This window comes from Rhinoderma darwinii, unplaced genomic scaffold (assembly GCF_050947455.1).
Source record: "Rhinoderma darwinii isolate aRhiDar2 unplaced genomic scaffold, aRhiDar2.hap1 Scaffold_648, whole genome shotgun sequence".
NCBI classification, from domain to species: domain Eukaryota; kingdom Metazoa; phylum Chordata; class Amphibia; order Anura; family Rhinodermatidae; genus Rhinoderma; species Rhinoderma darwinii.
The window spans coordinates 117,754-142,662 of record NW_027464204.1 but is presented as its reverse complement, the minus strand read 5'-3'; the positions used below and the strand labels follow the sequence as shown (position 1 = coordinate 142,662).

The 24,909-nt window shown below is 46.7% G+C and overlaps 2 protein-coding genes across 5 annotated transcripts in view; one reads left to right on the top strand and one right to left on the bottom strand.

The window, feature by feature from the left end:
• SYN1 (synapsin I) overlaps positions 1 to 24,909 on the top strand; it is a 57,934-nt gene that overhangs the window by 29,385 nt on the left and 3,640 nt on the right. For all 4 annotated transcript variants that reach the window (XM_075849048.1, XM_075849047.1, XM_075849050.1 and 1 more), the window contains exons 6-10: positions 15,596 to 15,658; positions 17,267 to 17,409; positions 21,412 to 21,486; positions 23,395 to 23,497; positions 24,760 to 24,906. In XM_075849048.1, the coding sequence (XP_075705163.1) occupies positions 15,596 to 15,658; positions 17,267 to 17,409; positions 21,412 to 21,486; positions 23,395 to 23,497; positions 24,760 to 24,906 (531 nt within the window). The remainder of the gene's footprint in view (positions 1 to 15,595; positions 15,659 to 17,266; positions 17,410 to 21,411; positions 21,487 to 23,394; positions 23,498 to 24,759; positions 24,907 to 24,909) is intronic.
• LOC142727699 (metalloproteinase inhibitor 1-like) lies at positions 1,981 to 9,507 on the bottom strand. The gene is made up of 6 exons (XM_075849054.1): positions 9,390 to 9,507; positions 7,717 to 7,845; positions 4,916 to 4,995; positions 4,255 to 4,372; positions 3,280 to 3,401; positions 1,981 to 2,463 (listed from the first exon to the last, which is right to left on the bottom strand). The coding sequence occupies exons 2-6, from the start codon at positions 7,823 to 7,825 to the stop codon at positions 2,233 to 2,235; spliced, it is 660 nt and encodes a 219-aa protein (XP_075705169.1). The 5' UTR covers positions 7,826 to 7,845; positions 9,390 to 9,507; the 3' UTR covers positions 1,981 to 2,232.

The window sequence follows — 24,909 nt, the reverse complement described above, 5'->3', positions numbered from 1 at the left end:
ACTATAATACTGCCCCTATATACAAGAATATAACTACTATAATACTGCTCCCTATATACAAGAATATAACTACTGTAATACTGCCCCTATATACAAGAATATAACTACTATAACACTGCTCCCTATATACAAGAATATAACTACTGTAATACTGCCCCTATATACGAGAATATAACTACTATAATACTGCCACCTATATACAAGAATATAACTACTATAATACTGCCCCCTATGTACAAGAATATAACTACTATAATACTGCTCCCTATATACAAGAATATAACTACTATAATACTCCCCCTATATACAAGAATATAACTATTATAATGCTGCTCCCTATATACAAGAATATAACTACTATAATACTGCCCCCTATATACAAGAATATAACTACTATAATACTGCCTCCTATATACAAGAATATAACTACTATAATACTGTCCCTATATACAAGAATATAACTACTATAATACTGCTCCCTATATACAAGAATATAACTACTATAATACTGCTCCTATATACAAGAATATAACTACTATAATACTGCCCCCTATATACAAGAATATAACTACTATAATACTGCCCTCTATATACAAGAATATAACTACTATAATACTGCCCCCTATATACAAGAATATAACTACTATAATACTGCTCCCTATATACAAGAATATAACTACTATAATACTGTCCCTATATACAAGAATATAACTACTATAATACTGCTCCCTATATACAAGAATATAACTACTATAATACTGCCCCCTATATACAAGAATATAACTACTATAATACTGTCCCTATATACAAGAATATAACTACTATAATACTGCTCCCTATATACAAGAATATAACTACTATAATACTGCTCCCTATATACAAGAATATAACTACTATAATACTGCCCCTATATACGAGAATATAACTACTATAATACTGCCACCTATATACAAGAATATAACTACTATAATACTGCCCCTATATACAAGAATATAACTACTATAATACTGCTCCCTATATACAAGAATATAACTACTATAATACTGCTCCTATATACAAGAATATAACTACTATAATACTGCCCCTATATACAAGAATATAACTACTATAATACTGCCCACTATATACAAGAATATAACTACTATAATACTGCATCTATATACAAGAATATAACTACTATAATACTGCTCCTATATACAAGAATATAACTACTATAGTACTGCCCCTATATACAAGATTATAACTACTATAATACTGCCCCCTATATACAAGAATATAACTATTATAATACTGCCCCCTATATACAAGAATAGAACTACTATAATACTGCCCCTATATACAAGAATATAACTACTATAATACTGCCCCCTATAATCAAGAATATAACTACTATAATACTGCCCCCTATATACAAGAATATAAGTACTATAATACTGCTCCTATATACAAGAATATAACTACTATAATACTGCCCCTATATACAAGAATATAACCACTATAATACTGCCCCCTATATACAGGAATATAACTACTATAATACTGCTCCTATATACAAGAACATAACTACTATAATACTGCTCCTATATACAAGAATATAACTACTATAATACTGCTCCTATATACAAGAATATAACTACTATAATACTGTCCCCTATATACAAGAATATAACTACTATAATACTGCCCCTATATACAAGAATATAACCACTATAATACTGCCCCCTATATACAGGAATATAACTACTATAATACTGCCTCCTATATACAAGAATATAACTACTATAATACTGCCCCTATATACAAGAATATAACTACTATAATACTGCCCCTATATACAAGAATATAACTACTATAATACTGCTCCCTATATACAAGAATATAACTACTATAATACTGCCCCCTATGTGGTGTTGGAGGGATTTCCCGGTCTCTGGAGTTGCTATGGTTTGGGATATATTATGGAATAATACCAGATCTATATACAAAAAAGTCCTAGAAATCTTTATTAAACAACGTACAATACATGTATAAAGCAGTACAAATTCTGTGCATACAAAATTGCTCAGGAATGAATCCCATTAACAGCAGAGGACCCACGGGTTGTGGGTTGTTATCCTCGGCCCGCACAGTATGGTTTTGCCCCCTTGGTGTTTTTGGTGAGCGGCAGAGATGTCGGGTGCTTTTTCTCGGTAGGGTCAGGAGTAAGTCGTGCGCCGGTGACTGTAGATCTTCCTATTGGGCTGTAGTGTTTCTGGTGGTGGTGGCGGTGGTTGTGGTGGTGGCGGGGGCGTATGTACGAGACTTCAAGCTATTCCAGATGCACAGACCCTTGCCATCGTTCACACAGGCCCAGGTTGTAGCCTGATAACCGGAGTACAGAGACTTCTTTCTCATCAGTGGGTCAGTCCAGAGACACTGGAGATCATTGTCCACCTGACATGGCAGACTGAAGCATTGCTTGACCTGGAATGAAATATAAAGTCATTGAGAAGTGCAGAGGTGAATGTATTTCCTGACAAGCTAGTGGTGACTTTGTGCACAGCGGCCAACTCGAACAAGCAGAGCTGTAGTGTAAAGCATGGACAGAAGAGCAGGCTGAATCTTTAATAAAGCATGTATTGGATTTCAGACTCCAATACAGAGTGCAGCTAAGTTTGTCACTGATAAAGTTCATCCCCCAATGGAGCATAGCTGCAGTTTAAAGTATGGAGAAGGGATGGTACAGCAGCTTTCGCATCTAAACAGGGCAGCGAGTGACTTTCAGACTCTCTCAGCAGCACTTTCTATTGGAGTCTAGGTTTGTGACTTATCATACTTCTGCCCATATGGAGCATAGCTGCAGTGTAAAGTATGGAGAAGGGATGGTACAGCAGCCTGGGCAGCGAGTGAATTTCAGACTCTCTCAGCAGCACTTTCTATTGGAATTTAGGTTTGTGACTTATCATACTTGTGCCCATATGGAGCATAGCTGCAGTGTAAAGTATGGGGGAATGATAGCGCAGCAGCAACCTGAGCATCTGATGAGGCAAGAAGTCGTTTTCAGACTAGTAGATGATGCTGCTAAGGCTGATGAAAATAAATAACCAGTAATCTTCACCCAAAGGGACTGTTACATATATCCGGATGCCCATTTAGGTAGTTATTCCAATTGGCCATCTGACCAGAGCTCTAGCTCTTCACCTGCGATGTGCACTATATGTCCCAGCATGCTCTGTGCTGATCTGAGTCACTAGATTGTTATATAGAGAACAGCAGTGGGGAAGGGGGGGGGGGTCTCACCTGGCATTCACAGTGCTTGGCATACACCTGCAGGAAGCCCCTCTTCTGGCCCATGGTCAGGGAGGCCCATGGCACCACAAAGCTACAGCTGTTGATATAAACCTTATTGTCCACGATGGTCGCTGCGTGTGGGGAAATAAGGGAGAGGTTACTGTCTGGTCTGCGGAGAATCAGTATATAGGACAGAGGTTGCTATGGAGGGTTAATGGGTATCTGTAGAGAACGGCGGTTGCTATGGAGGCATTTTAGGAACTGATTAGTGCTTTAAAGGGTTAACACTTTAATGATCGCCCACTTTTCACTGCAGTCCCTGGGTCTTTTGGCGTCGCTGCTTTAAATCTCCTATGTAGTGAATTATAGAAGCGGCCATGTCACCCCCACCTCTATTGGACCCGAAGATCATGTGATCGCCGGGTGCCCCCCCCAGCATGACTAATGTCATGACGGGGGCTGATTCTACAGCAAGAAAAAATGAAATAATAAAGTGTGATGTCCCTAGAGGACTTGTACGACCTCCTGGCGGAAATATGATGTAACAAAAACGTTAACAAACATGGGTAAAATAAATGATAAAATACAAATATGGGGGGGGGGGGGGAGACCCATACACGGCCCAAACCGTCGTCATAGCCGCCCCCCCGAACCCAAGACTAAATAAAATGAAGGCTTAAAATGGGTTTTACGAACATGAAGAATTATAAATTGACATATATATTTTTTTCACTTTTTGTACACGTTACACCTAATAAATCTCCCCAAAAATATTTTGGTAGACAAACAAATAAAGTAAGGAGAGTGAACCCACCACATGGGCACAATCACTAAAAAGTGGTCATGTGGGACCAAAACACTGGTCGTTGAAGGGTTAATAGATATTGGTGGTTACTGTAGAGGAACGATAGGTGGTGTTGGCTTTGGTAGGGGGAGAATGCATTAGTAATGGTCAGTAGGGGGCAGCGTGGTGCTCATACTGACCGGCGACCAGGAACTCCTTGCTCTTGTCGGTTGTGGAGTGCTGGTAGCCGCACAGGCTCTCCATCTTTGGGCTGTAGATGAACTGGATGTCTTCGAGTTCTTTAGGAGCCTTGAATATCTGATGATAAAGGAAGGATATATATATATATAAGTTACTAGAGCAGCCTGGCTGTGCGGGATCCTACATCACGTGATGCTGACAGGTTACCGGCCCTTTAAACAGAGCTGCCAAATCTCCGGCTACTGTAGCAGGGACGGGTGTAATTTGTGTGGCATGCGCCGTCTTTGATTTGTAAACACCCGGTTCAGTAGTGTAAGAGGGCACGGCGAGCATAAGCCTAAAATGGTGCCTGTGCCTTTAATAGTGTGCATGCGTGACAGTTGTACATGGTCGCCACTGCTCCAATGTTCTGCTCCAACTGTATGACAGTAGAATATAGTGCAGCACTTCACTGGATAACTTTGCACTGAGATCGGAGGTCTGCGGGCAGGAGCGGGATTACCCAGCATGCAAAGTTCTGAACCTGCACCTGAAATATGTGGTCAACCCATAGCCAAGGAAAGAGCGTAATATATTTACTCCGCAGTGCTGTATATCCCTGGGCTGCTGGAGGGCACAGACCAGCCTGGCATACATGGCAAGAATAGGAGAGGGTCCTACCTTGGTGGCTTTAACCTCGAACTCGTTCCAATGTTCCCGCTCCGCGCTGTCTTTCTGTCCGATGAACTTTGCCCGGAACACTGCGGATGTAGAATTGCTGGATCAGACAATGCATTATATGACGTTTATCTAAACCCCTGTGGAACTACAACCCCCAGCATGTCCCCCAAGCTGGCTGGGTGTGCTTGAAGTTTTGGTTCTAGAATGGAGAAGGCCGCCGGTCCATGAAATGCATCATTTACCTGCACAGGTGTCAATGGCAGACTAGTACCAAACCCATGTGACGCACGTTTTAACTCCGAGATTACCAGCCCTTGGTCTGTTCACTCCCCAATTACAGGTATCACCTAATAGAATCCTCATACACCCAATCATCAGGATCCTGGCACGTGAGTCTATGCCGTGTGCTGTAAGTGTAGGCTTTGCCCTATAAATAAAACATTACACTGGAGGGTGTTCTCTCAGGTTCAGGATTTAGAAAAAGCTGTGGGCGCAGATCAGCCGTGTCCTTAAAGGAAGCTTTTTGCACTTGGTGACGTTTCCTGCTCTGTTGACAATCTCAAAACTTAAATGGAATATCGGGAAATTGCTTAAATGCTAATCCCTTATTATTGTAATCCTCTCTCCAAGTAGCTGTGCAAGTAATACAAATCTCCTACACTGCTGTATGGAAATGTTCTCTACAGATTCCTCGCTTTCTATCTGTTTGCAGACTACAGATTAGAGTTTATGGCAGTCTGTAATCTGCGTAAAAAGTGGGTCACTGTGTACATACATTACTTATCCTGTACTGATCCTGAGTTACATCCTGTATTATACTCCAGAGCTGCACTCACTATTCTGCTGGTGGAGTCACTGTGTACATACATTACATTACTTATCCTGTACTGATCCTGAGTTACATCCTGTATTATCCTCCAGAGCTGCACTCACTATTCTGCTGGTGGAGTCACTGTGTACATACATTACATTACTTATCCTGTATTGATCCTGAGTTACATCATGTATTAGGGTATGTTCACACGGCGGGGGTCCGTAACGGCTGAAATTACGGGGATGTTTCAGCCTGAAAACATCCCCGTAATTTCAGCCGTACCGGCATGTGCAGGCGCTTGAACGCCGCGTCAATTACGGCCGTAATTAGCGCTGCTATTCATTGGAGTCAATGAATAGCGGCTCCAATTACGGCCAAAGAAGTGACAGGTCACTTCTTCTACGCGGGCGTCTATTTACGCGCCGTCATTTGACAGCGGCGCGTAAATATACGCCTCGTGTGAACAGACAAACGTCTGCCCATTGCTTTCAATGGGCAGATGTTTGTCAGCGCTATTGAGGCGCTATTTTCGGGCGTAATTCGGGGCAAAAACGCCCGATTTACGTCCGTAAATAGGCCGTGTGAACATACCCTTATACTCCAGAGCTGCACTCACGATTCTGCTGGTGGAGTCACTGTGTACATACATTACTTATCCTGTACTGATCCTGAGTTATATCCTGTATTATACTCCAGAGCTGCACTCACTATTCTGCTGGTGGAGTCACTGTGTACATACATTGCATTACTTATCCTGTACTGATCCCGAGTTACATCCTGTATTATACTCCAGAGCTGCACTCACTATTCTGCTGGTGGAGTCACTGTGTACATACATTGCATTACTTATCCTGTACAGATCCCGAGTTACATCCTGTATTATACTCCAGAGCTGCACTCACTATTCTGCTGGTGGAGTCACTGTGTACATACATTGCATTACTTATCCTGTACTGATCCTGAGTTACATCCTGTATTATACTCCAGAGCTGCACTCACTATTCTGCTGGTGGAGTCACTGTGTACATACATTACATTACTTATCCTGTACTGATCCTGAGTTACATCCTGTATTATACTCCAGAGCTGCACTCACTATTCTGCTGGTGGAGTCACTGTGTACATACATTACATTACTTATCCTGTACTGATCCTGAGTTATATCCTGTATTATACTCCAGAGCTGCACTCACTATTCTGCTGGTGGAGTCACTGTGTACATACATTACATATCCTGTACTGATCCTGAGTTACATCCTGTATTATACTCCAGAGCTGCACTCACTATTCTGCTGGTGGAGTCACTGTGTACATACATTACATTACTTATCCTGTACTGATCCTGAGTTATATCCTGTATTATACTCCAGAGCTGCACTCACTATTCTGCTGGTGCAGTCACTGTGTACATACATTACATTACTTATCCTGTACTGATCCTGAGTTACATCCTGTATTATACGCCAGAGCTGCACTCACTATTCTGCTGGTGGAGTCACTGTGTACATACATTACATTACTTATCTTGTACTGATCCTGAGTTACATCCTGTATTATAATCCAGAGCTGCACTCACTATTCTGCTGGTGGAGTCCCTGTGTACATACATTACATTACTTATCCTGTACTGATCCTGAGTTACCTCCTGTATTATACTCCAGAGCTGCACTCACTATTCTGCTGGTGGAGTCCCTGTGTACATACAGTACATTACTGATCCTGGGTACATCCTGTATTAGAGGCTCCGTCTCCTTAGTCTCCATTGGTTGTGCGAGGATCAGACCTATAAACCTGCTGAATGTGTGTACTATGTGTCCTGTATTGGGGCATAGTCTGTGGTGGGTGGTCAGGGTGGCACACCCAGTGTTTGGGGAGACTTTGCAGACGTTACGTGGCACTGTGATGTGGTATCACTGTCTCGCTAGTGTTTTGGTACACAGAACGTTCCTCCCTATAAAAGACTTGTACAAAATATCTCACATCTTACCGATAGGTGAGTCACAGTAGACAGTTTGGGGGTGACGGGGGCCGCATGAACAGGACCACGCTTCTTTGCTCAAGCATCCTAAAATCGTCAGCACCACCAGGGAGAACATTGTGCACGCCGGGTTCTTATCTGTATAAATAAAGTTGTCTGTTAGATAGAATTCTTTGCATTGTGCTGATTTAGAAGGTTTGTACCATGTAAGATGGGGGGGGGGGGGGGGGGGTCTGTAGTGTCGAGACTCAGACAGGAAAGGACTTGTAGTGCGGTGAGGATCTTGCAAGAAGGATAAATGATGGTCTGTGCGGTTTAGGCAGGAAATGGGTTGACGCCTTGACATGAAGGAGATCTAAATGATGTTGTTTTAGGCGCTGGAAGTCAAGGGGTTGAGTTTCGTCGGGTACTGAAAGTTGTTGTTGTTGTGCCAGTATCTGGCAAGAAATGGGCTGAAAGATGTCACTCTGTACCATGAAGACTGGAGGACGGGGTCTGTGCATAGTTCTGGAAGATACTTTTGCCAGTTTATTGTGGATGATGAGTTCAGTAGTGTTGCAGGGTTCTAATTATTGGGACGGTGATTGGTAGTTTTTCCAGTTTAATATGAATAAAGAGTTCAGCAGTTGGATGATGGGTTAGGTAGTAATGCAGGGTTCAGTTGGATGATGGGTTAGGTAGTAATGCAGGGTTCAGTTGGATGATGGGTTAGGTAGTAATGCAGGGTTCAGTTGGATGATGGGTTAGGTAGTAATGCAGGGTTCAGTTGGATGATGGGTTAGGCAGTAATGCAGGGTTCAGTTGGATGATGGGTTAGGCAGTAATGCAGGGTTCAGTTGGATGATGGGTTAGGTAGTAATGCAGGGTTCAGTTGGATGATGGGTTAGGTAGTAATGCAGGGTTCAGTTGGATGATGGGTTAGGTAGTAATGCAGGGTTCAGTTGGATGATGGGTTAGGTAGTAATGCAGGGTTCAGTTGGATGATGGGTTAAGTAGTCGTGCAGGGTTCGGTTAAATTATAGGTTAAGTAGTCAGGCAGGGTGCAGTTGGATAGTGGGTTAAGTAGTACTTTTCAGTTTGTTTAGATGATAGGTTTAGTAAACATGCAGGGTTCAGTTGGATGATGGGTTAAGTAGTCGTTCAGGGTTCGGTTGGATGATCGTGCAGGGTTCAGTTGGATGATGGGTTATGTAGTCGTAAAGGGTTGCAGTGAGTGATATGCAGGCTGGTGTCCGATAGGAGTTATATCAGGGATTCAAAGACATCACAAGAAATCACCTAAAAAAGTTAGGAGCCAGTGACCAAATTCTAGGAGCAGTGGCCCCCTGGCTCCCAGCCCGTCAAGGCTTGGTTTACATGTGGTAGTGCAGGGGTTAAGTACTTCGACAGGCGTCCAGCAGATGATGGGTTAAGTGATTGTGCGGGGTGCTGCTAATAATGGTCATTGTGCAATATTCTGTTCTGGGGAAACAAGGGGTTAAGTGACATTTTGCAGCTCCAATAGCCAGTTGCAAAAGGGTTAATCAATACTCAGTATTGGTTGTTGAGTTCCCGAGTGGAAGGGGTTAAGTCAGGCAACAAGCCCAAAACACTGGAGGGTCGGCGTGACGGCGGCCGCGGTGCGGGATGGAGGAGCGGCAGCGCAGGAAGGAGTGGAGAAAGTGCTGAGAGCGGCTGCTTACCTGGATCTCGGAGGAGTTGTCAGCGGGTCTGAAGCTCAGCTCTGCATCTCACTCCATTCTATGTCTGGAATTTAAAGCGTCCTGGACCCCCTCCCTCCCTGTGATATGATTGGCTAAGAGCCCAGCACCAGACGCCTTCCCTATTAGTCAGAGATTTCAAAACAGGAAAAGATCATACGGAGAGCTGGGAAATTATTCTGGTCACTCAGTGACCTAGTCAGGGCCCACCAGGGGGAGGGCGACCAGATCAGGGGATCTACAGGAGATTATATGTAGCGTGATCGTGTACTAGCGGCGAGCATGCTGGGTAATTCATACATGTGCACATTTTGATGCCTCATATGCCAAGGATCAATGGTAACCTATATAGTTCTGCTGTATACAATGATCACATTACCCAAAGGTCAGGAATAGTCAAGACGTGGAGCATCTAAAGGGTCCTTTATTGATGGTGGGATCTCCAGGGTTTGTCCCATTGTCTCATACACGTTAGAGGTTTGGGTCTGTTAGCGGAGTTTGAGATCCGTAGGTCGGTGATGTCATACTGAGCATTCATGTGACAATCGATCCACTAAAGATGAACGTAGGCTTTAAAGAGGACCGGTCGCCTCTGTTTTAGTAACTACTTATATTCCCGATGAAATAACAATTCTGATACATCTTTTCTAAAAACTGTGCTTTGTGCCATTCCTCTGTTATTCCTCCTAGAAATTTCTGAGTTAATTGACAACTGGGTGTTACCAGTTGGGGGGGTGTGTCTCTACACAGACTGACCATGTCCAATCAGCTCTCAGTCTCAGACTGTGTAAGGACACGCCCCTTTTGAAAAGGGGAATGGTAACAACCAGTATTCAATTTATTCAGAAATTTCTAGGAGGAATAACAGAGGAATGACATAACTCAGAGTTCTAAGAGAAGATGCTCCAGAATTGTTGCTTCATGGGGAATATAATTATTTACCAAAACAGACGTGTTTTTTTCTGGAGGAGTAGGAGAAGATCCCTAGATGATTGGGGAAGACGCTTATGGTTGGAAGAGGAAAAGGGACAGAGGAGCAACACGATTGGTGGAGAGAACCAGAGGAACCATAAATACGTCATTGAGGAGCCTGAAGACCCTGAGATGGGACATCCTGGAGAAACGCTGCACACAAAGCTTCCCTTTACTCCACCCGCTGCAGCCTGAGCTCCACCTAATAATCCATGATAGACAAAAGACAACCTGGTCGTGAAGGTCGCAGCCCTGTTGGCGCGTTTCGATCATACGGACACACACGTCCTCTTCTGTGGGTTTTATTTTTAGACCGAATCCATTACGACTTAATATTTGAATTGCAAATCCCCTATTGTGCGGAAGCCTTATGGTTTTAATGTCCGACATCTGTCACTGCGGCCCCCCAGGCTGTGCTCCGACTGGTGGAAAATGACAGAACATGTGTGAACACGGCTCAGCGGAGACAAAACCGTAAAAACCTGTCCCGTAACCGTATACAGGAGATAGGAAATACCAGAATAACCTCGTCCTATAGTAGTGGTGCAGACACTGTGTATATAGATCCCTGATCCCAACCCCAGACGACTGTACCGAACCAGGCTGTGCTTATGGAGTAACCCCATAGAGCAGTACCCCCCCAACACAGCGGTGTCCTGTAGACTGGTGCTCCTCAGGAGGCTGCTCTTTTTATAGGGACACATTGACATGGGGGCTCATCATTGTCAATGACATCTGCAGCTTCTCCTGGTCTTCAACCCTCATGAACATTCGGGATTACCAAGGGAGCAACTGTGCTAGCGGGTCAGTCTCCAGTGGAATCAGAATTGTGATGCCAGAAATGGGAAATTGCGCCTTAGTCCAGAACAATACATATCTCTGATTCAAAGGGGCTGTCCAAGATTAGAAAAACATGGCTGCTTTCTACCAAAAACAGCGCCACACCTGTCCACAGGTTGTGTGTGGTGTTGCAGCTCAGTTTCTTCCACTTTAAAGGAGCTGGGCTGCAATACCAGACACAACCCATAGACCAGTGTGGCGCTGTTGAACAACTCCTTTAACATTTCGAGCCGGGCTGGTATAGTAAACTTGTCGGGCCACGGCTCCGCTAAACCCTACCCGCTTTTTGGAAAAGTGACGTGCGCAGCGTAAATGCATCGCAATATATTTTTTTTCACACAAATTGCGACTTTTAAACGCTCGATGCAAGTTTTTTAGGAACGTATCGGGAGAGTGACATCCGGTCCACACAGAAGACGCTGTAGGATCCGGCCAGTCAGAAGGTTGGTCACGTGACCTAATGGCGGACCGAAATGGGGTGGATAATTCTACAATAAGGCGCCCGGTAGTACGGGCACTACCCTTTACCAGGTTTACGGTACAAATCGTAGGTACGGATAAAACATTTTTCCGGAAAATGAAATTTCAGTGAACGTGGCGTCCGGACATAGAGAGAGATTTTCATTGCATCGGTTAACGGGGTTCTGCTCTTTGGACGCGACCGTAGTGATTTTTACCGTCCGCATATCTGGCACGCGGTCTGAATATACGGTCTGTAGTTCATCTGTATAAAAAAAAGGGAGGCTACAAATAATGTCACCGACATGACCCAACCTCTTAAAACGGTCGCATCGACGCTCAGGCGCCATTTCCTTGGGGAACTCCCTGCCGTCGCATGGCAACGCTTCTGCAATTACGGACGGCTACGGATACACATCCGTAGCCGTCCGCAATTTTGCACGCACCCATAGACTTCTGTGGTCGAGTCCGTGGCGCAATTGCGGGCAGAAATAGGACACGTTCTATATTTTGCGGATCATTTCTACGGCCCGGACACACATCCGTAAATATACAGACAGGCGTCCGTGGCCAATAGAAATGAATGGGTCCGCAGATTATCCGTAATTACGGGTAAATCGTGTGCATGGGGCCTGAGAGGGGTCCTCTAACAATAAGCAGATCATGGCGACAAAGGTCATTCCGGTCGTATCGACCATATTAACCCTTTATATGTAGCCGGCCCATCATACGTAAAACCAACAGGTCATGGAATCTGCATCTGACGTCCGTACAGTCGCGCTCTTACCAGTAATGAAGAGCGGTCCGTCATTTCCTGGGGTTTCCCCCTCACTATCTGTCTTCTCTATACCGTGTGTATCTGCCGCCGCCGCCCTGGCACTGATCTGGAACACACCCAACTTCTCACAGACGTTCTCTGTCTGGACTTCAAAGGGGTCACGTGTTTTCCTGAGGAGACCACATCGTTTACTGCCTAATGTCTCTCCAGTCAGGGTCTATTCTACGGACGCAGATCAGCGGCACATCATGCAGAAGTACTTAGTTATATCTGGTTCTGGGAAAGCTGGGTGACAACCAATATGGCCGCCATTACAACTCCCGCAGGGGGACACTTTGTGATCTGCTTATTGTTTGGGGACCCTTCAACTCCGTAGGGATCGTCCAAAGTAGAGTACCCCTTTAATGTGTGCGTTGAAAATTGCTGCATCACTAGGCAGATTGGCAGTTCAGGAGTCTAAGAAAGCTGGGTGACATCCTCTGTGTCATGGCAGCCATATTTATTTTCGACCGATCTAACTGAGAAACGGGCCGAATTCTCCTAGAAAATTTCTCTCTGATGCCAAAAATAACCGTAAATGAAAAGTCCCTGAGTTGTTTTTTAGGACAAGCAATATGGCCGCCATGACGGGGGTTGTCTCTTTCATCCGGACTTTCTAGAGACTTAGACGCATAACTCGGCTGGTTAGCCTTTCAGTTGTTTGGGAAAGATGGGTGGGATCTGGTATGGCGGCCATATTGTCACCCAGCCTTTTCAGAAGTGGAATGTTTTGGAAGGGGGTCGACTAGCGTTTGTAACAATGTTGACAGAAGAGGACGACTCGAGGACTTTATTTTTAGGGTCACTTCTTGTAAACCAGGCCACCACAACTGGAAAAAAGACTCTCTTCTTTTTCCATAGAAACTTTCCCAGGACCTTTCCTTCATTCCATGCAGTATTTTTGCAGCAGTCACTGCCCAGTTCTGTAGACCACATGACTACGATCCTTGATCCCCCTCGAGACCACGTCTGCTGAAAATAAAACAGCAGGTAATGAAATAATTAGAATAGCCGGGCAGGAAGCGGCTACGTGTGGGTTTTAACTCCAAAGTGTTCTCATTTCTACCATGTAATTCCTGACCACAGCCCCTCAGGCTTCTGTAATCCGATCAAAATAAAAGTGAGGCGACTACAGGCAACCGCGATCTATCTGTCACCACTCGCGAGGGGAAAGAAAGTGTTTACATAACGTAAAGCCGGGAGCTTTCATCCAGCAACCTGACATTGAGTACAGACGTCATTGTTGACTTTACATCATGAAAGTGGTTAATCACCGGCAGCTCGTGAGAAGAACATCGGGGCAGGAAAGCTGAGGAGCTCCATTATCCCGAGGATTATGTCAAGTTTGAGGAATTTAGGTGAAAGTCAGGAAGTCCGCCAGTGAAGGAACCGTGGAAGCTACGTCACCCGCGAAATATCAGGGAGATGGCCTTGAAATGTATACTCCGTGACTCGTTCGTCAGAGGAAGCCAGACATCCCGACATTGGGACGATCTTGACATGAAATAGCATATTGGTTCACATGTGGAGGATCACTTGCGGTGGCGGAGATCACCATGCCTATTTATTTGGCCAAATAGTTATTTGACCACGGTATGCCATGAAGAACCCAACATAAAAATGGCAAAGCCGAGCTCAGCAGTTGTCACATGTTTGACAGCGATCGAAGAGATGAACTGCTGACTGTTTCCAAGGGCAACCAGCTGAATTTTGAAATACGATTTAGAGGCAAGTCCTATGGACATTAGATGGTTTGGAGAGTCCATCGAAAGCCTATGTGTCCTGACGTTAGTGGTGGCATTGTGACGACTGAAATGGGTGGCACATCAGTGGGCAACAGAATGCGTGGCGGCACCGCAGCAGCGTTATAGGACTCGCTGCCGATATCCGTCACGTGTATGGATGTGAATGGTTTTTGGAGATATTTGACATATAGTAACGCTCACGGGGGGCAGGTTCTTGTCAGTTCCCTGGCTGATGACTGGGAACATTTAGATGCCGATCGACTGCACAGCCAATAGAGAGATGATAGTTTAGGTTCATGGCCCTTTAAGTGCAGTCTCAGCCCACCGGAGGGGCTTCACTAGACTTTTGTAGAAAGGTGCGGTGGATGCCAGGTCCATACTGAACAGTGTTTTTCACATTCATATCTGGGCTCCTCAGTGTTGGGGTGATACGCCCCGGGTGTGAGGCACATGGTGTGACTGCCCCTCCCTTGACCACAAAAAAAAGAGTGTAAAACCACAGGAGCCAAAGAGACGCACGGGGGGGGGGGGGGGGGACGTCGACTGCTAGGACCGCGCACGCTCCCCCCCCTGCCTCCTCTGCCTTCCTGTCTTTCCACACTTTTGCTTTCTCTCGTGCCAGCTTACATTAAACTCTCTCACCCCTCGTTCCGGGCGCAGATTAGGAGACGTGAGCGAGGGGGGGAGACGACGTCACATTGTTGATTGTAAGTCTGGGTGATCTCGTTCTTTTGTCCTGTGGCGTAACCAGACTCCCAAACTAAAAAAACATTCCCGGTCGTCCAGGACAGATAGAGGGTCCCACGCACATGCTGAGCGGTCCGTCCCCCAGTGCTGGGAAGTCTACGTGGAGACGTCATTCATTCTCCTCATTGTAATTGTTATACATCAGCTCTCTCTGTAGATACGTTGGCATCTGTGCCAGTGTTGAGGTTGGTATAGATCTATCGGTACCAGAGAATTCTATATACCGCCATTCCCTAACATACTTCTACCCTTTATGAGCGAGAGCCCGGAAGATCGGCACTCTTTTTGGCAAGCTGTTTTTCGCCTATGGCGCAGTAAACACAGACTGCCGTAAAACAGCTACCTGATGGCGAGCCTCATCTCGCTACAACAGGAAACTATTTCCTGCCAACCACAGCAGTCGTATCCCCCACTTCAATAAGACACGAGTGTAAACACCAGGAACACTGCAGGCCGCCTCCCCGCTGGCTGATAACAGAAAGCAATAGTTTGAATACAGCTACACAACTAGAGATTAGCATCGCCTTTAAAGTGATCAGATACCTATAGAACGAGTGATGGTGAACCCCTATAGGAATGACTTGCGTCACTTGTCTTTTCTCTTACAGCTGACCGCCTCCAAGTTCCCGGTGGTGATCAAGATGGGCCACGCTCATTCCGGTATGGGGAAGGTGAGTAAAGGTCGGCAGGTCAACCCTAGTGCAGATGGATGCACAGGTCACCGGGCGGCTGTACATTACACAATTTGACGTCCTTCCTGTGCACGTGTGACCCTGGAGATGTCACCCACAGGTCACCACCTTCCTCTTCATGCATTTAAAGGGGTTGTCTCGAGATTAGAAGTTCTCTCTTAACCACAGGATAGGTGATAACATGCTGATCGGTGGGGGTCCGACCGCTGGGGCCCCTACCGATCACAAGAATGGGGGGGTCTCGTTCCTCCGAAGGAACTGAGGGACCCTCGTGATCAGTGGTGGTCCTAGTGTTCGGACCCCCACCGATCTGCATGTCATCACCTATCCTGTGGTTAGGGGGTAACTTTTAATCTTTTGACGACTGCCCTTTATCCTTTCATTCATCTGTACTCCATATAAAGCGTAGTAATGCCGGTGACCAATGAGAAGGAAGGGGGTGCAGCTTTGATTTAACGCTGCGTCCACGTCTAAGTTTTCCCTGCACAGCGTCGCCCCCGGCCATCTGGCTAAGCAGGGTACTGCAGCATGACCCCATTCACTTGTATAGGATGGTGCTGCAGTTTCGGGTAGTCTGGGCGCCGCTCTGCAGGAAAAAACAGTGAAGGGGAAACAGCGCTAAATCAAATCTTTACCCCCTTCATTTTTAGGCTTGGTGGGGATCCCAGAGAGGATGACACATCTTAGCGATATATCACTTTATAAGAGGGCAATACCCCTTTAAAAAATGTTTATTTCAATGAAGAGTGACCCATACCTCTGTAACCACTTCTCCGTCGATGACTAGGACCAAAACGGGTCCATTCTCCACGGCCAATCCGCTGCCATAATATATGTATATGTCTCTCACCAAAACTGGTCATTTCGTCACTTTCCAAAATATGCTGTGTCCATAAGATTCCAGGTCGCTTGTTGAAATACTTCACTATAGACGCCGTTCACATAGATGTACTGATGGACAGCAGGGGGATAAGGGGAATTTGTCTTATTATTGAGTTTATGTATGCAGTACGCTCAGATGCTCCCTCTAGTGGCCACTTCAGGCAGACAAAATATTGTACTATTCTATCTTTTCGGCTACACAGAGGATTTGGAGCTCTGTCAGTAAGATGATGCTCCGGCCGCTATAAGGAAACTTTAAGAAAATAGTCAGCCTCTGGACCTGCTGATCGGTGTGGGGTCCGGGTGTCAGACCCCACAGGTCATATACTGATGACCTATCCAGTGGATAGGTAACAATTAGATGTGTCACTGGTGTCTGATCGGTGGAGGTCCAACCATTGGGATCACCACCAATGAAGGGGCCGATATGTCCTGTCTAATTAGGAAAAACCCCTTTAAAGCTAATCAGGAACAGCGCAAAATAATGGGGGGAGTAGTCTGGTGATTTATTATTGCTCTCTATGGGGAAAGTCTTGGTTGCCTTTACCCAAGAACACATCCCCGCTCTGCAGATGGTGAGAACAGGTGTCCGGACGCCATTGTTGATGACGCGTAGTCCGGTGGTCGCTGCATTGTCTGCTGTCTCTGCTCCTCTTAGGTTTAGTCCCGGGACTGTCTGTTTAAAGGCTCATTCCCTATTTCCAGGTGAAGGTGGACAACCAGTATGACTTCCAGGACATCGCCAGCGTGGTTGCCCTAACGAAAACCTACGCCACTTCTGAACCATTCATCGATGCCAAGTATGACGTCCGCATCCAGAAAATCGGCAACAATTACAAAGCCTATATGTAAGTGTTCACCGTCCTGTACATAACTCCTCGGCCCCATTGCAAAATCTGGAGTAAGACCCCCACCTACCATACGGTGTTAATACTATTGCCTTCCTATGTGACAGAGGGGCCTTTGGATGCAACTGCTACCTCTGTACCTGTATAGCTACGTCCCCAAATATATACTAATCCTGTATTAATACTCATCCTAACGCTGTGAGGGTCTTATTAGTGCTTCATCTCCCGGCAAATCCTATCCCAATATCTGATGACAAATCATATTTCAGAGTCTACTTAGTCGTCGTCTTCTATATGGGTCATTAGGGGTACCTGACGATGACATACTGACAGTTGGGACCCCTGAACAGAGACATGGAGCCCCACAACGAAGACACACTTACACTTGGGGTACAGGATAATGACACTGACACTTGGGACAGGATAATGACACACTGACAGTTGGGGTACAGGATAATGACACACTGACACTTGGGGGACAGGATAATGACACACTGACACTTGGGGGACAGGATAATGACACATTGACACTTGGGGGACAGGATAATGACAATGACACTTGGGGTACAGGATAATGACACACTGACACTTGGGGGACAGGATAATGACACTGACACTTGGCGGACAGGATAATGACACACTGACAGTTGGGGTACAGGATAATGACACACTGACACTTGGGGGACAGGATAATGACACTGACACTTGGGGTACAGGATAAGGACACACTGACACTTGGGGTACAGGATAATGATAATGACACTTGGGGAACAGGACAATAATACACTGACACTTGGGGGACAGGATAATGATACACTGACACTTGGGGGACAGGATAATGATACACTGACACTTGGGGTACAGGATAAGGACACACTGACACTTGGGGTACAGGATAATGACACACTGGCACTTGGGGGACAGGATAATGATACACTGACACTTGGGGGACAGGATAATGACACACTGACACTTGGGGGACAGGATAATGACACACTGACAGTTGGGGTACAGGATAATGACACACTGACACTTGGGGTACAGGATAATGATACACTGACACTTGGGGCACAGGATAATGACACACTGACACTTGGGGGACAGGATAATGACACACTGGCACTTGGGGGACAGGATAATGACACACCGACACTTGGGGGACAGGATAATGACACTGACACTTGGGGTACAGGATAATGACACACTGACACTTGGGGTACAGGATAATGACACACTGACACTTGGGGTACAGGATAATGACACATTGACACTTGGGGGACAGGATAATGATACATTGACACTTGGGGGACAGGATAATGATACATTGACACTTGGGGGACAGGATAATAATACACTGACACTTGGGGTACAGGATAATGACACACTGACACTTGGGGGACAGGATAATGATACACTGACACTTGGGGAACAGGATGATGACTTTACACTTGGGCTGGGGAATATAAGGGATTACTACTGATCTCGCATTTTACGGCTCTGGTCCTGGATAGAAATTTGCGCCGCGTCTGATGCCGTGGACGTCTCCTATACATTTGGTCTTGGTCTCCCGCAGGGGTGATGACTGGGGCTCTTGTGCAGTTTATTATTTTTTATAGGTTTTTCTTGGTATGAAGCTATAAATAGTTTTCTCAGTTTACCTCTCGCTAATAATATCCCAGTGCCGGTGTCTCGGTCTCCGTCACACTGGTTCCGGGTCTCTCTCCCTCCCTGTCTGCCATGCGGGTTTTTCTGGTTCTGTACATGATGATATTTGCCTCTCCCTTCTCTCTGACATGATCTGGCACGAGTCTTCGAAACACCTCGATCCTGCTCAGCCCTTTATGATGACAGATCTGTGGGAACGTAACACGCGGAGGATCTAATGATGTCGGGATGGGAAAGATTAGGAAGTTGTTACTGGGTTTTTCCCTCTATAGGCAGCTGCCATATTACTTCACATCCATAGATCAGGACACTGAGGGATGTTATTACCATCAGATGTCTGAGAAGAGGAAAATTCCCGGAAAGACAGATCTCCCCTGACATTCCTAAAACATCCCACATTCACAAGAATGCAAAATCATCCGGTCATGACTAACAGACCGTACCTGACAGCAGAGCGTCCGCTACCGGGGGAGGCCGCGATCCAGAGTCCGCGTCCCAAAACCAATGCACAGTACAAATGACCAAACACTTGAATCTCAGGTTTGCAACCGGTGGACCAATCAAGAAGAGGTTGAGAGCCGGAGTGATGAAACCTGTTTATAAAAAAGGGGGGATTGTTCTTTAATTCTTAAAGGGACGTTACACCTGCAATCTATCCGATTTCCATTTGCTATTAAGTTGAACGCAATTTTGTATCAGCCAGGAGGACTTGGTGCTTGTTTGCCCCCATCTCCTTTCCATTCTTCGAGTTCTCACCCAACATGCCTGAGCTCCTTCTCTCCAGGGTCAGCATTACAGCTGCTTGTACCCCTTGATTTCAGGCGACGGGAAGTCCAGAAAGCTCCCTGCCTCCCCCGATCACCTCCATATGTGTGACTGATATCAGCAGCCCCTGGTATAATGCTCCAGTGCTATTATATACTCCGGACTTTAGGTTTGGTGGCTCCTTTAACCCGTTAATGACCATTACTACACCTTTTTACGGCGGTCTTTATTTGGCCTTTATTGCACAGAAGATCTTTCCGTCTTGGGTCAGGTGCCACCCACAGCAGAAATGTATATTACATACACAACAATCACATGAGCACAGCGTATACAGTGGAGACGGCAGCACCGCCTCCATTAATCCCGGCGATCGCTGAGAGATTGGTCACATGATCACGTTAGACCCAGCACAGCCCTAAGTGTCCCGGGCCGTGTCCCCTGTAACTGGGGCTTCTATAGCGTATAATGCAGTGAAAAATATATAATATAATATAAAAACGAAATATCTAATAAATCTGTTTAGTAAAAAAAAAAAAAGACAAATGAAAGCTCTTTTGTCACATGGAAAAAAAATGCAGTTTCGTTGTGGATGTGAGGCTTAGGCCTGGGTGAGACTTTTACCTGTGCGCCCCCTATACCTATGGCTCTGGTCCTAGATTTCAGTATAGGACCACTAAGTGTGAGACAGCTGTTGGTCTCATCAGTACTTGACCGGCGTGAAATTCCAGTAATCCGCCACTAGGTGGACCAGGCGGGTCCCGGAGTCTCCTATTTTCTGGATTACTGGACAGATATAACCCAGCGTTTGTAACTTCAGACAACTATCTTTGCACTTGCAATAAGGGGCAGGCAGGTTTTACAACCTCCATCCCTACTACTACTCAGCCCTGAGTCATTCATTACAACAGAACGTGGCAGACAGCCCGGGGGGAGACAACTCTATTATAATAGCTGCAGTTTAGACATGAGGCAGGAATAAGTGACCTGACATAAGGCCGGGGGCATGAATAATGAAGGGTTATTGGGTTTAAAGTCGATTTTTACTGAGAAAGTAGGGTCATAACCCTGTCATGCAGGTGATGGCCACTAGATGGCAGGGTGCCAGCAAGTGCAGAATGATGCAATATACGTAATATTTCACAATGACTGCTTCCATCATACACACACAATGAATCACCGCTCACAAGCTGCACTATGGACGCTACAAATCCCACCAGCCCACTAATAATCATCAGCAGGCTTTTATAATAGTTGTGCCGGGTTTATTTAAGCTGGGGGCGCTATTGCATTGGTGTCTATGGACATTTTGTGACCAAGGCAGTGGCGAAAAGTGGTACTGCAACATTGATAACATTCTAATCCAGTCACTATGAAGGTGTGTGATAGCATATATATGGACTATCTATAGATGTGTATAGAGGGAGGGCAGCAGGCATGGTGGAGGCTAAGTAATGAGAAAGACCGGCTGCTCCATGTGCACTGTGGCTACTACACACACTTCCCTTTACATGCCAGCTGTCTGTGTCTAGCAATGAGAAGGTGCTGACTGTCTATGTATTCTGTACATTTCAGGAGAACATCCATTTCTGGCAACTGGAAAACCAACACGGGGTCGGCCATGCTGGAGCAGATCGCGGTGTCGGACAGGTAGAGTGTACTTGTGTGATCACCCTGATAGCTGGAGGACAGGGGCTGGTATGTTACCCCTGCCTCACAATGCGGGGTGAGCTTTATTCATTCAGATTTAGGGGTTGCACGATGGGACCTCTGTCAACCACTAGAATGGAGTCACCGTGGCACTTAGTCTCCGCTTTGTGCTGCTGCTTTGTTTTAGCAATCGGCAGGGGTCACAGCGGTCAGGACCCCACTGATCTGACGTTGGTGGCCAATCCATAGTCATAACCTTCATGAGACAATATAAAGGGATTCTCCTATATTTATTTTTAGAAAAATCTGATTAATACAGCCGTTTTCTCAGCACAGGGATATTCCAGCTCTCAATAGCTGAGTCATGTCTGACAGTCTGGTTGCTATGGATACATTGCCTAACAACAAAAGTCCTTGCAATAGGGTTTTTCAGGGAACACGTATCCGCTGTAGACTGAACAGAGGGCAGAGAAGGGGCACGGAGGTTTCTCAGGGCTCAGAGAAGGGGCACGGAGGTTTCTCAGGGCTCAGAGAAGGAGCACAGGTTTCTCAGGGCTCAGAGAAGGAGCACGGAGGTTTCTCAGGGCTCAGAGAAGGGGCACGGAGGTTTCTCAGGGCTCAGAGAAGGAGCACGGAGGTTTCTCAGGGCTCAGAGAAGGGGTACGGAGGTTTCTCAGGGCTCAGAGAAGGGGCACGGAGGTTTCTCAGGGCTCAGAGAAGGGGCACAGAGGTTTCTCAGGGCTCAGAGAAGGGGCACGGAGGTTTCTCAGGGCTCAGAGAAGGGGCACGGAGGTTTCTCAGGGCTCAGAAAAGGGGCACGGAGGTTTCTCAGGGCTCAGAGAAGGGGCACGGTGGTTTCTCAGGGCTCAGAGAAGGAGCACGGAGGTTTCTCAGGGCTCAGAGAAGGGGCACGGAGGTTTCTCAGGGCTCAGAGAAGGAGCACGGAGGTTTCTCAGGGCTCAGAGAAGGGGTACGGAGGTTTCTCAGGGCTCAGAGAAGGGGCACGGAGGTTTCTCAGGGCTCAGAGAAGGGGCACAGAGGTTTCTCAGGGCTCAGAGAAGGGGCACGGAGGTTTCTCAGGGCTCAGAGAAGGGGCACGGAGGTTTCTCAGGGCTCAGAAAAGGGGCACGGAGGTTTCTCAGGGCTCAGAGAAGGGGCACGGTGGTTTCTCAGGGCTCAGAGAAGGAGCACGGAGGTTTCTCAGGGCTCAGAGAAGGGGCACGGAGGTTTCTCAGGGCTCAGAGAAGGGGCACGGAGGTTTCTCAGGGCTCAGAGAAGGGGCATGGAGGTTTCTCAGGGCTCAGAGAAGGGGCACGGAGGTTTCTCGGCTCAGAAAAGGGGCACGGAGGTTTCTCAGGGCTCAGAGAAGGGGCACGGTGGTTTCTCAGGGCTCAGAAAAGGGGCACGGAGGTTTCTCAGGGCTCAGAGAAGGGGCACAGAGGTTTCTCAGGGCTCAGAGAAGGGGCACAGAGGTTTCTCAGGGCTCAAACCATAATTAAAGCTGTAGTTGCCATGAACTTCTTGCCGATCTCTCGGCCATTTATCAGCTCCAAATTCCCCTAGACTCTCAAAAGATGTCCATAATGACAACAAATTTCCCGTAGTCTGGCACAGCTGAATTTTCCAGAGTACTGGACGTCTGGAGTCAGACCATCAATCAGTCTTCCATAAAACGTGGAAATCCAGTGAGGACTTTGTGTTTTGCTGCCCCCTACTGGCTGCTTTCATAAACAGTGGAGAAGCTGGGTAATATGTTATTCATACACCCACTGGTCTAACAGGTAACGATGAGATCTAACATTAAGGCCCGTGCAGATATTTGGGTGTTTTTGCTGAGTTCTGGCTCGGATAGGGTTAAAGGTTCCCACTGTAGGAAATTAAACCAACATACGGCCGCGTGTCTTGCAGGTACAAGCTCTGGGTGGACGCTTGCTCGGAAATATTTGGGGGTCTGGACATGTGCGCTGTGGAAGCCCTGCACGGGAAAGACGGCAAGGACCATATCATAGAGGTGAGGGCTCTGCCGGGACAGGACAGTGCGACTCCTCTGCATCTCCTCCCCCGCACACGCGCTGGTTCATGGTGGTCGTTGTCTATAACGGGGGTGGGGAACCTTTTTTTCTACCAAGGGCCATTTGGATATTTATATCATCATTCCTGGGCCATACTAAATGATCAACTTAAAAATTCGCCTGCTATATTTGGTCAAACATTTAATTACCGCCCCCTAATGTGATGGCGGGAGCTGCTTCTCTGTGGTGCGGCGGGCGATGTTCGCCGGTATTGATGATGATGACGCGTCAGTCTGGAGCGCAGTCGTCTCTTTGGTAAGTTTTGAAAATAACTCGCGGCAGTAAGTTGTTCCCGACTTACTTAAAAGGGTTTTCCCACGAGGGGCATTTATGACAAACCCGCAGGATACGTCATAAATGTCAGATAGATGCGGGTCCCACCTCTGGGACCCGCACCTATCTCTAGAACGGGGGCCCCTAAGCCCCATTCTACCGCTCTGTGTTCCTGCTGATTTCTGGCCATGAAGAAGGCGACAGCAGAGTTTCCTGAGCTGCGCAGTTTCCGTAACTCGCGTAGTAGTGAATGGCGGTTACGGGAGCGGCGCAGCATGCGAGTCACCCTGTTTCTGAACACTATTCAGATCTATGGGACTTACGGAAACAGCGCAGCGAGTTCCGCAGCTTCCTTCTTTATGGTCGGAAATCACAAGCTTCAGCCACAACACAAAGAGGAAAAAGGGGGCCCTGCTAGGGATGGGTGCGGGTCCCAGAGGTGGGAGCTGCATCTATCGGACAGTTTTTTCCCATAAATGTCCTTTATGGAAAAAAAAAACCTTTGTCACCTGGACCTCACTTTAAGTAGGGGGCGCGGACGGAGCCAAGGAGGGAATGACACGGTGGTCAGAGTGAGGTTGGGGCGTGCTGTCACAGGAGCGGACCAGTCCAGTCACCTGACCACGTGACTGACCTGAGGTCAGATGACTGGACTGTGCCGGCCCGGGAGTGGACCAGTCTGGTCATATGATCTCACGTCACTGACTCAGGTCAGGTGACCGCTCTGATCCACTCTTGGGCCGACACATACCAACCTGCCGCTGACGGAGCCAAGTAGCGAAAGACGCGGCGGTCTGAGCGAGGTCGGGCGGGACCAAATGATCCCGCGGGCCAGATGTTCCCCACCCCTAGTCTATAAGCTATCACATGATGCAGACCAGAACGCTGTGAACGTCTTGTTACCTGACTTTCCTCCTCTTTCCATCAGGTCGTTGGCTGCTCTATGCCTTTGATTGGTGACCAGCAGGAAGAGGACCGGCATCTGATAGCCGACCTGGTTGTCAGTAAGATGGCCCAGACCCTGCAGTGCAGCTCCTCCCCGAGCCGCTCCATGCATGCGCCGCAGCCCCCCCAGGTA